This window comes from Neovison vison, chromosome 2 (genome assembly GCF_020171115.1).
Source record: "Neovison vison isolate M4711 chromosome 2, ASM_NN_V1, whole genome shotgun sequence".
Classification (NCBI taxonomy): domain Eukaryota; kingdom Metazoa; phylum Chordata; class Mammalia; order Carnivora; family Mustelidae; genus Neogale; species Neogale vison.
In genome coordinates this window covers 161804748-161817322 of record NC_058092.1, presented here as the reverse complement: position 1 = coordinate 161817322, position 12575 = coordinate 161804748, and the positions used below count along the sequence as shown (strand labels likewise).

Below are 12575 nucleotides of genomic sequence, written 5' to 3'. Positions count from 1 at the left end.
AGAAGAAATTAAATGAATTTTCTTTTATTGATGCTATGAGAATACTATATAACATTCCCAAAAAAATCCAAATAATATTTAAGAACAAATAGCATTGGAGATTATTAATAAACTGAAGTGGCCCATTTAAGAAAAAAAATCAATGTAGGAAAATAAAACAAAGGTCATTAAGTTTCAACTTCATATCTCAAGTACAAACATGCTTCTGTGTTACCTGCTCTTTCTCGTGAGGACTTAGTATTGTAGATGGAATAAATGTTATGTTTGTCGAGATGAGTTTCCAAAAATGCTACAGGAAAGGCACCAGCAAAAGCAGCAAGACATTCTCCTAATGCAGAACGTTGCCTGCAAGTGGAAAACATTTATGGTTTTTATGTCTTCCAAGTGAATGACTGAAGAAGTTAGAGTAAAATTAACCAGTTTAACCTACAAGAGGGATACTACTAGTGCTACCAATAAAATTAACTCCAAAATCCAATTTTTATATTGCAAAACAACATATGCTTTCAATAGCACAGTCCCGCCATTAAAAAAAAGAAAAGAAAAAGAAAAAAAAAAAGGCTAAATTTTCTGTTAAAAAAAAAGACCAAAGTCCCTGTCAAATCCCTTTACAAGTTCGGACATGTCTTTTGCTTTGCTTTGTTTCTTTACATCTTTTTTTTAAACATAATGACCTGATGGAGAATTCTTGGTAGGTGAATAAATGCATTAAAAAACATTAAAAAAAATAAAGGATTTACACCAATACACTAAAACAATATTTTGAAAATTTACTATATATAAGTAATTTCAGGGTAGCTAAAAAATAGTAAGACATAATAAATGTCAAAAACTATTAATAACACTCAAAATTGACTTATCATTTTTAAGGGATGGAAGAGGTTTAAGGATAGATATTGTGATCAGTTGATTTAGGGGAGGGTATGACCCAAAGCTGCCCCTGCCACTGACAAAAATTCCCTCTTTTCCTTGGTTACCTATGGCGTCCAAGGATTCACTGGCACATTGTTTATTAAATGCAGACCAATTTGAGAGTTATTTTGGTATATTATGACCTTCTTAAATTATTGTGTATAAATGTTTTATTTTCAAAGTCAATAAAATGTAATTAAGAAAATATTACATAATTCACTTGGTAGTTCTAAATTTCTAACTGAAAAATATATGATTACTTAAAATTAACAAGGTCTGATTGTCTAATATTTTAAATTAAAATGATTAGAAATTTAGTCAGTTACGAGAGAATGTCCCTTCATAGAATGACACTGAATAACACAGAATTTAATTCAAACATCGAATACTGCTTCATTGTTAAAAATAATTTAGGATATAAAGAAATTACAAGGGCTACAGGGCTTTTATTCAGACAGAACTGAGTTCCAAACTTATTCCTAATACTTGTATTACTATTGAAAAATTACTCATTCTTTCTATGTTTTGCTTTCCTCACCTAAAATTAAGAATGCAGAACTGCAAAATTTCTGGCACATATTATGAGTTCAAGAAATGTTTGAAAATAATGAGGATATATTTATTCAAGAATTTAATAGTCTAAAATGTTTCCAGTATGACTCCAAAATAATTTTTGCCTTTACATCTGACTGGACAAGTGCTTTTATTTCATTAGCAATTCATGTGACCTATTTAATAATTTATTTTAAATTTTTGATTCAACTAGTAATTCTCAGACTAACTCTGATCATTTGTGTTGGTATTCTGAAAAGAGCAATCTTTTTAGATGACTCTTATTTAAAATATCTACATTTTTCTTTTTTTTAAAGATTTTATTTATTTATTGAGAAAGAGAGAGAGAGAACAAGCATGAATGGGGGAAGGGCAAAGGGAGAGGAGAGAGAAAATCTCAAGCAGATTCTGTGCTGAGCACAGAGCCAGACTCGGGGCTCAGTCTCCCGACCCCGAGATCATGGCCTGAGCTGAAATCAAGAGCCAGATACTTAAGTGACTGAACCACCCAGACACCCCAATATCTACATTTTTCTCAAGTTATAGTGTTACTTCTTCATTTTCTCAAAGTATCTTTCACTCATCTTTTGATTTTCATTTTTATATTCTCCCCAAATGACTTTATAATTGCAAAAAAAAAATGTATCTTTTTTTAGAACCTAAGAAAAGGATCCCAAATTTTATCCAACCCTCCTTTTCCCCCCCAAAAACAATCAGAAAACAAAAGAGAGGTAACAAGAGCGACAATAGCAGCCCTGCTAAGGTAATGAGAGAGTCTGGACTACTGGATATTACAATGTATCACTAACTACTAACAAGTCAGGCTACAAGGTAATGATCTAATCACTTAAAAAATCAAATAATAGAATGGAACAGAGGTTCTAAAAATACAATCTAGTATATGTATTGCCTCAGAATATGATGTTTTCATTTTAAATCAGCAAATAAAAGAAATATTTAATAAATCACTACTTGGGGAGGGAGTTGGGGGGATAAGTGAAATAGGTTAATGAGGATTAAGAGGCACAAACTTCTAGATATAAAATAAGTCACAGAGGGGCACCTGGGTGGCTCGGTCGGTTAAGCGTCTGACTCTTAATTTTGGCTCAGGTCATGATCTCAGTGTAGTGGGACTGAGCCCCAGGTCTGGATTCCCACTCAATGGGGAGTCTGCTTGAGGATTCTCCCCCACTGCCTCTCCCTCCCTCTCCCTCATTGCGCTCACTCTCTCTCTAAAATAAATAAATCTTTAAAAACAATAAAATAAGTCACAGAGATGAAAAGTGCAGCATAGGGAATACAGTCAATAATACTGTAACAGTGTTGCCTGATGATACATGTAATTACATTTACAGTGGTGAACACAGAGTAATGTACACAACTGTCCAATCACTACCCTGTATACCTGAAACTAATGTGACATTGTATGCCAGCTACATTTCAATTAAAAATCAGTACTTTCCAGGTGGTGGATGATTTTAGACATTTAATTTAAATTCCATGTAACACTAAAGAGAAATAGGAAATTCAGATTCATTTCTAGTAAATTCCATCTTACTCCAGAAAGGATCACTTCAGACATTCTCTACTTGCCTACTTCTTACATTTCCTTTTTCAACCATCTCTTGGCTGAGGCATACTTCATAGAGAAAACAGAAGCTATCCGACACAGACCCATTATACCTGATTTATCTACTAATCTACTACCTGCTTTCCACTGAATGGAGGAAAGTTCTAAAAAATCATGTTCTCAAACATACATTCTCAAGTACCCCATGTCATTCTCTTTATTGTCTGCTTATTCACACACGACAACATGCCAGTATGACATTTTCCACTTTATTTGTTTTGTTTTCTGTTTCCCCATTAGGTATAAGCTCCTTAAGAATAGGCCTCTATCTTGCTTACTGATGTATCAGAGAACCTGGCATTTAATCTTTATTTATTGAATGAGCAAAGGATTAAAAAGCTAAATTTAAACAACTAAAAGAATGAAAAACCTAAGAGAATAAATATTTGAATTTCTAACTGTTATAAGTATGGTATAACCTGTCTAAAAATATTACATTAAGGGGAATAAAAACCCATGAGATAATTAATAGATTATATAAAAATCAAATTTTCCATGTCATAAAACATTATCTGTACATGATTTTATATATAACCACTATGAAGTTATGAAAATGCTAAAAGTCACAAAGATGGTAGAAATAACAGGCAAGAGGTTAAAAGTTTTTAACCTCTTAATAAAATTCATTCATCAACAACACATTAATAAAAAAAGTATAACAGATATGAAAGGTAACTCACAAAATAAAGAAAAATGACAAACCACACAAAGAATGGGTAGGAACCAGGAATTAGGGAAATGAATTTGAAAAGACAAACTGAACCCCATATTTAACTGTTATATTTTTAAATAGTAAAAAGAGTAACAGAAATGAGGAAAATGTGAGGAAATAAGAATTCTTTCATAAAACTTGACAGTATCAACTGAATCAATTTTCTGAAGAGACAGCGAGACGTGTATCATAATTATTATATGTCACTACTCTTTAACCCACATTTTTAAATTCTGAGATTGTAGCTAAAATAAATAAAAAGAAATATACGCAGAAAACTATGAACGTAGATTTAGCGTTATCTATGGAAATGAGAAAAACAGCCTGCAAATCAAAAATAAAGTAACATTTCAATAAATTATAAAATATCCTTAGTATAAAATCTTTTGAAGGCATAAAAATCATATGAAAATAGAGATTAATTAAAAAGGCAGGGAAGGGGTGCCTGGGTGGCACAACTGGTTAAGCTTGGACTCCTGATTTTGGCTCAGGTCATGATCTCAGGGTCCTGAGATTAAGCCCAGCGTCCGGCTCTGCACTCAGCATGGGTCTGCTGGAGAGTCTCCTGCTCCCGCTGCCCCTTTCCCCACCTCTCATGCTCATTCATGCAGCCACACTCCCCAGAACAAATACATAAATCTTAAAAAAAAAAAAAAAAAAAAACCTGGTAAAAAATATGCATGAACGGAATTATCCTTTTACATCGATTTACTGTCCTATCTCTATGCACTTGCAACCATATTTTAATTATTGATACTTTTAAGTTGTAATATCTGGTAGGCCAAATGAGTATCATTCCATCACTTTGTCCTCTCTCAAAATTTTATTGGCTAGTCTTATGAGTTATTCTTTCAAATGAGCCTTTAAATTATTTTGTCAAATTCAATAAAAAGCAAATTTCCACTTGAAATTTTATTATAATTAACTATAGATTACTTTGGGAAGCATTTACATCTTTTCAATATTATTCCATCAGAATATCCATTCATATATTAATTTTATTTATCAGTCTTCTCTCTGAATGTCCTTTTCTTTAGTCTAACATTTTAAAAAACGTTTTCTCTTCTCTTTTTCACAGAAATCTTTTAGTGGAATCACCAGTGACCTTTTATCTTAAATGTAATGGGGAGTCCTTATCTTGACCTGTCCACATCATCTGATAATCTCTTCCTCTTCAATGTGAGAACATGGAAAAACAAAGCTCATTCTAATAACTGCCGATATTCACGCCCATTTTGCTTTTCAAACATACAATGAGAAACTGTTCTAGCAGACTCCTTCATAAAACTCATAAACACCCTCTTTAATCTTTACATTCTTTACATTAGCTTTACCATTATTGCTTTACCTTCCCCGCCCCCACAAAATTTGGTTGAATCTTATTATATCAATTCAAATTCAGCTTAAAGATTGTTCTATTACTCTCAAGGAATTCAATATATTAATCTTGTTGTTTAGTTTATAACTAAGGAAAAACTGAGAAAGCAAAGATTTGAAACAAATAGTTACAACACTTGAAACAGCTTTAATACAAAGTTAAAGTTTTAAAATCTTACCTTTCAACATAAATACTTTTGCTGGTTCCTAGAGCATACAAGCTAGTCAGAATTCTGTAACATGATACCTGTACATCTTCCACTAAGGAAAAACAGAAACAAGAACAAAAAATACTTGTTATTTATATGCTGCCCTAAGAAAGTTTAGGCTGAAACCAAAATTCCATACTAAGGGTATGCTAAGACTCTTAATATCAGAAAACAAACTGTGGGTTGCTGGGGGGAGGGGGTTTGGGAGAAGGGGGGTAGGGTTATGGACATTGGGGAGGGTATGTGCTTTTGGGTAAATTGGAAGGGGAGGTGAACCATGAGAGACTATGGACTCTGAAAAACAATCTGAGGGGTTTGAAGTGGCGGGGGGGTGGGAGGTTGGGGTACCAGGTGGTGGGTATTATAGAGGGCACGGCTTGCATGGAGCACTGGGTGTGGTGAAAAAATAATGAATACTGTTTTTCTGAAAATAAATAAATTGGAAAAAAAACATGAAAAAAAAAAAAAGCAAAATTAGAACAAATAGATAAGTAAAATGAAATACAAAAACTATCCCCCAAACTGAATTCTTTGCTTTAAGGAGCTGAAAGCATTCCAAAGAATATAGTATAATTATTGAGAACATCCTCAAGAACATTTTTTTATAATTTTTCTCTAGATAGAAGAAAAAAGGAGAGATTTATTCTTTGAGAATAAAATTAAGCATGAGACTGTCTGGGAGGAGGGGTAGATTCTGTCTCCTCTTCTGAAGGGATACAAAGACCATGTCTTTTATTTTAACCCCTAAGCAAACAATAAACAATGTTGGAGAAGGTAGTGAGTTAGTGATTATTTCTGACCCAACATTAAAGGCATAGGTAAGTCAAGCCTAAAGTGATGCCAAAAAATAAAATAAAATGTTACACATGATCTATGATGCAAGAAGACATGTTTCAGAGGCAAAACCCCTAAGAACCCTGGGTTTTTAATTCCAGTGCTTCTACCATTTCTTAAAGAGTCTACCATGATAGGAATGGAGAAATCATTCCTGTGTTCCAGAGCTGTTCCCACATCCACTCTGCACTGTAAGCAATGTTCCTACAATGGTTTAAGGAAATGTTTAGTGAGTAGCAGTGGTATTCCCCACTGAGTAACGCAGTGGTTTTCACCCAGAGCTCTGCTTCCCCTGGGAGACCTACAAGGTTGGGAGTCTGAGTAGGTGTGTCTGTCCTGAAGACCCACGTGCCTGTTTAACAAGGGCTTACATCTTCTTTCATGTTCATATCAGCAGGAGAGCAGGAAACTGGGACAGGTCTGATATTATTTGTATTTTCACATTGTTTTGAGCAATCTGTGGAAATTTTTAAGAATTATGGTTCCAGGCAGAAACAGCTGATTAAATCCCCCATGAAAACAGACTGAAACCTATAAACAAAAAATATGTGAGCCACCCTAGTAGACCAATGATTTACACAGATTCTGTCGCCGTCACCTCCCTATTCGTTGGTCACACAGCTTGTGGAAACAATCAGCACTGACTCAAAATAATTCAAAAACATTTACTGTTGCATGTCCCATGCTTCAACTGCACTGGGAAAATTCCACGGAAGGAGAGAACACAGAAATAGTAAAAGTTGGAACCTGGGCTTCAATGAGGTGGAAGTGAGAGCCCACAGCTATGACCTTACCGTTCCTTTCTGGGAATCCACGTGACTCGGGGGCCTAACTCTATAAAAATGGTTTCTGTAACTCAAATGCCAACCTAATAATGTTGTGCAGAAGAAAAAACAAAAAGACAAACGTGCATTTTAATGAGTCGGCAGGGTTTCAGTAACTAGATGGAGCTTTTATGATTTCTCATTGTACTATTAGATAATGAGACTCTAAGTAACAGATTTACATACATATTAGATCTTCTCCAAACTGATGCTGGCCAATATGCTCAAATAATGACGACAGCATCGGCAACAGAGCCACCGTGGTGTAATTGATAATCTGAGTGACCCCTCTGGGTTGGTTTCGGGTGTGGGTGAACTGGCCCTGCTTGAGGTTCTCCATGGTCTTCTCCAGGTCCTCCGCGGCGTTGTCCAGAAAAGCTCGGAGCGCGCTTTTAACACTCTCTAGGCCAGTCTTCATCACAGTCCTAGGAAGGAAAGAAGGGAGCAAGTGGGATACAAATCAAACATGCTTCTACCTCGATTTACTCATTACAGTCACTCAGTCAACTCTTTTTAATTCACTCCCAATTTTTCCAGTGTACTTGAACTCAGAGCAGTATGGCTCTGTAAGCCCATCACCTTTCCTGAATGCCCTCACAGTCTACGTAATTAGGACGCTGATCCAAAGTCAGTGATAATGCTCTGTTTTTTCTACCACCATTTTCAAATATGGAGAGTGTTTGTTTTATACTCTGACAAAAAACCACAGTTTTTGAGCCCTTTGACTTAATCCTAAATCTAAGACAACCAAAATGTTTCCTGAGGCAACGAGTGTGAGAGAAACATTGAATCCCAGCTCAACCAAGTCATGAAATGAGATAGATGTTTTTGTTCCTTAAGTAGCAGCCAGCTAAACAAGCCTCCAGAGGAGGAACTTTGTACAGAAGTCACCCTCTAATGCCACTATGTCTAGGAGGCAATGAAGGTATATAATAGCATCTACTTTTCTTCATCTATCACACAAAAGGCCTCACATAAAATTTTAAATGTGACAGTAAATAGCATCATGGCATCTCCTCTATAGGAGACATTTAGGAATTCTTATTTAGATTTATCCTGGATAATAAATGAAATACATGTATGGCTTAAAGGTTGAATCAACCCCATGAGATACACTGGTTTTGCTTTTAGGCAACCTGTTGGGTTTCTAGTCATGTTGCCAGGAGGGCAGAGTAGAAAGTACACACACTTGGGAACTGGTCTACTTCCACACTTACTATGCAATCTTAAGCTTCATATTCATCTATAACATAAGACTAAAACCCTGTTCCTGTAAAGCTAAATGTTATCACAAATGCGGAGCACAATGGTACCAGACCCAGAAGCTACAAAGACCTCTGAAGTTGGAGCTCACCCTTTCTCTTGCATGTGATACATTCCCAATTCAACCCTCCATGACATATCTAGATGCCACTGCAATTACTTGAAATTTGAATAACAATTTAGAAAAGATCCTAGAAATAATAAAGTGCCATTATATCTGTCATTTATGAAATATTCTTTTCACCCCCACTTAAGTCTTTATTACAATTCCAAAAAATTAAATCAAGAGACAAGGTGAGTCTTATTATTCTCGTGTGGCACTCCTACAGCCATGTAGACAAAAATGTGTCCACTTACCTGGCATCCAAGGTCTGACCCAAAATATGAAGGCAGTTGACAATTGATGTGGCATCATTTCCTATAGAGGAAACAAAAGGTTGTATAAATTGCACTGAGGATTTCTCACTGTTCTTTTCCAGAAAGATTTGTGTACCAAAAAATTAGTCAATGGTACAATTCCATAACAACTCGATTAAAACGATTTTCTGATACTTAAGTTTGAAATCATGCAGGATTTCTGCTCAAAAGTGGTTATGCAAATGTAAGGAGAAAAGCAAGAAAGCATGTCTCATCAAAGAGCTGACATACTCAAGAAGCATTCAAAGCATTGTGCCAGGCTGACGTGTTTTAACTGAATTCTTCAAATATGTTCGCCTACCCATACTGGCTTGTCTTCTTTCTCAGTCAAGTTGTGAGTCAACTTTTCAAGGGAACTCATATGTTTATAAAAGGAGGTGGGCTAAAAGTCTAATAAGTTTCACTCCCTTTTAATTACCCACGGGTGTCTGCTTTCTGATTCCATCCAACTGCATTAAGATGAATTAATGTGCCTGAATGTTTTTGGTCTTTGGTGGGAAAAACCAGTAAATTGTCTGGTAAATAAAAGCATCTGTGGCTGAAAAAGTTTAATCCTCTTCTTATGAGAGATTTGAAATGGGGATGACTTTTCTTGAAAGTCAGATGAAATTCACCCACTCTCATTGGCATGTTTTATCAGAAAGTACAAAGATATGAATTACACAATTACTATGTCCATCCTACTTTGTGATAAAGATACATGAGAGCAAATACACAAAATGATGAATCCAAAGTTACGAACTGGACCACTCACAAGACGTTCTGATAAGTTACTTCCTCATTTTATACTTTCCTATTTATAATATATAGTCATTTCCAGGGTCCAGAGATTAACAATTTCTACTGGGATATAAGTTTTTGTAAAATTTCTTAATGTTATACTCCTTGTGCAAAAAAAAAAATCCTAAAATGAATTAAATATACATGAAAATTAACAACTACCCTGGAATCTGGACAAGCCAAGTTTAGTGATCTGATACAGATAAGGAGGAAAAACAAGGTATTCATTGCTAGACTCTGAGTTCTTAAGTAAAATGTTCCATTCATCTTGTGCCCTGAGTCTCAGAATTTCTGGTAATAATAAAGGCAAAATCAGCAGAAAGGCAGAATTTGGTATGTCCTTGTCTATTGATCCTAGTGGCAGTCCTAGAGTGTCCTCTGAGGTCCGTAGAAGTATTATGCATTTAATGATTCTTTCACTCAACAATAACTTGTCAAATATCAGGTATTCTCAAAGTCCCAGTAATACGTGAAAGAGAGTTCTCATGGTACTTGCATTTTAGTGGGGGACACAGGTAATAAAATATTAAGAAAAAAAATCAATTGGAAACATAATATCAGGCTACACTAAAGAAAGTATTTCATATTTGTAGATGATGTTAATTCTGTATAATTAAATAATTTATATTATATGTTATATAATTACAATTTATCTATATCAGGGAATAGGGATTAGAGCAACTGGACAGACTAATATGGTGAGTGGTCACAAAGCCCTTTCTAAGAAGGTGGTACCTGAGCAGAGATTTGAATGAAGGAAGGAATTATGCATAGATCTGGGAGAAGGACCCAGACAGAGGGGCCAGCATGTGCAAAGGGTCTGAGGCAGAAGATGAAGCTGGTATTCCAGGGAAAGAAGTGGAGGTGGCTGATGCATGATCAAGATTTGGGGGAAAGAAGGGAACTTAAGAGGTGGAGAGGAAGGGAGTGGCCAGGTTCTAGAGTCTTGAAACCAGTGCAAGAACTTTTTTTTTTTTTTCCCCAAAGTGCAATAGGGAAACATTCTTAAGGTTTTTGAACAGGAAGGGAATCTGATTTATATTTTAAAAGGATTAATTCACCATGTGCAAAACTCTGGAAGGGCAAAAGTGAAGCCAGTTAGGAAGCTACTAGAGTCATCTAGAATCAGAGGACTGATGGAATTTAGAATTTAAAGATTTGCTTATGTCCTAAATGTGAGATGAGAGGGGAAGGAGTCAAGGATATCGAATGACAAGACTGTTTAGGTGACCACTTGTATGAGCAACTGGGTGAACGGTGATAGATTTCCCGATGTGGAAAGAGCACCAGAAAGGAGTGAAGGAGAGAGAAGAGGAGGGGCGGGGGGTGGCAGGCTTTGTATTGGACAGGTTGAATGTGATGGGCCTGCTGATCTCAGGTAGAGAGGCAGAGCAGGCAATGGGTACACAAATCTGGGACGCAGGGAACAGATCTGAGCTGAGCACCATAAGCATACTGATATGCATACGGAGACTTTCAAAAATTGTGGGCCTGAATGAAATAAGCTACCATGTAAGTAAATACAGAAGACAAAAGGTCTCAGGGCCTCTGCTGTTTCCAAGTAGAAAAGGAGAAAGATAAGGGCCCAGGAGGAAGACGGGACACAGGGCAATGTACAACCATTACTTAGTGCCAAGTCAGAGAAGCTGGCCCCTTAATCTGGACCTAAAACTCACGATTCCTGGGGTGCCTGGGTGGCTCAGTGGGTTAAGCCTCTGCCTTCAGATCGGGTCATGATCTCAGGGTCCTGGGATCCAGCCCTGCGTCAGGATCTCTGCTTAGCAGGGATCCTGCTTCCCCCTCTCTCTCTGCCTGCCTCTCTGCCTACTGGTGATCTCTCTCTTTCAAATAAATAAAATCTTTAAAAAAAACAAAAAAACAAAAAAACCCTAAACTCAGTTCTTTTTCCCTTTCCCTTCCAGTCTGCTGGTTCCTCGTACAGATGACCAGTGTTTGTACTTTGTCCTGAGCCTGGCTGTGCCCCTTTCCAAAAGAGTGGTTGGGGTATTTTAAACCTCCATTCGTAAGAAGGAGTTTCGTAAGGGCCCCACTCATGAGGTGGAACTTTTGTTCCCTGTTGTAGGCCGGTCCCTAGGATAGCGTCTGGCCCACAGCAGGCATTCAGTGGGATCTTATGGGTTTTGAAGACAAGGAAACCATACCAATGGCCAGGAAGTTCTACGGGTCAGATGGAAATGCATGTGGTGAATGTGAAATTTCTGTGATTGCAGACTCTCAAGCCGCAGGCTCCACAAACCAACACATTTCCCTGTGCTCCATGGAAAGTGCCGTATAACTCTGAATGGCAACACCTCAGTAAGAAAAATGGTGGAGAAAGGACCCTAACAAACACAGGAAAGGTATTAACAGAATCTTCAACATTTCTTGGCACAGACCAAACAAAAGCATCTGTTCTATCAGCGGAGGAAAAAGTCCAACTAATGGTTAGTCTTAAAGAGATAAATCTTGTAGTAGGAGTTTGGTTTTTTTTTTTTTAAGATTTTATTTATGTATTTGACAGACAGAGATCACAAGTAGGCAGAGAGGCAGGCAGAGAGAGAGGGGGAAGCAGGATCCCTGCTGAGCAGAGATCCTGATGTGGGGCTTGATCCGAGGACCCTGAGATCACGACCTGAGCCGAAGGCAGAGGCTTAATCCACTGAGCCACCCAGGTGCTCCAGGAGTTTCAAATAAAATAAGAATTGTCCGCATCCTGCCTTTCTTAAGGCTTCCAGATCAACCTCACCAGAAATGTCAATCATCTTATCAGTAAGAACAGGAAAGACAAGTGAAAGTGTAGTAGGATGGTGAAATTTTAAAGTGATGATTGCATTTTCAAGTATTTAACTACATGAAATTACTTCACGGCTCAGACTAGACTAAAAACCAAAAGTCTGATACTTTTCAGTTCATGCTCTTTTAAGGTCAAAACAACTTCCCTTGTCTTCAAGCATACCTGCATCACTCCTAAACACCTAAGGAAACACCTGTGGATGGCCCGTTTATCTTTAAGACAGGGTTTGCATCAGTGTGTAAACATTAAAGGTACATCACTAAAATCGTAA

The 12575-nt window shown here is 36.8% G+C and overlaps 1 protein-coding gene across 6 annotated transcripts in view; it reads right to left on the bottom strand.

The window, feature by feature from the left end:
- Nucleotides 1-12575, bottom strand: part of RYR2 (ryanodine receptor 2) — a 535490-nt gene that overhangs the window by 128562 nt on the left and 394353 nt on the right. For all 6 annotated transcript variants that reach the window (XM_044239419.1, XM_044239420.1, XM_044239421.1 and 3 more), the window contains 4 exons: nucleotides 8671-8731; nucleotides 7237-7475; nucleotides 5363-5444; nucleotides 215-345 (listed from right to left, as the gene is read on the bottom strand). In XM_044239419.1, the coding sequence (XP_044095354.1) occupies nucleotides 215-345; nucleotides 5363-5444; nucleotides 7237-7475; nucleotides 8671-8731 (513 nt within the window). The remainder of the gene's footprint in view (nucleotides 1-214; nucleotides 346-5362; nucleotides 5445-7236; nucleotides 7476-8670; nucleotides 8732-12575) is intronic.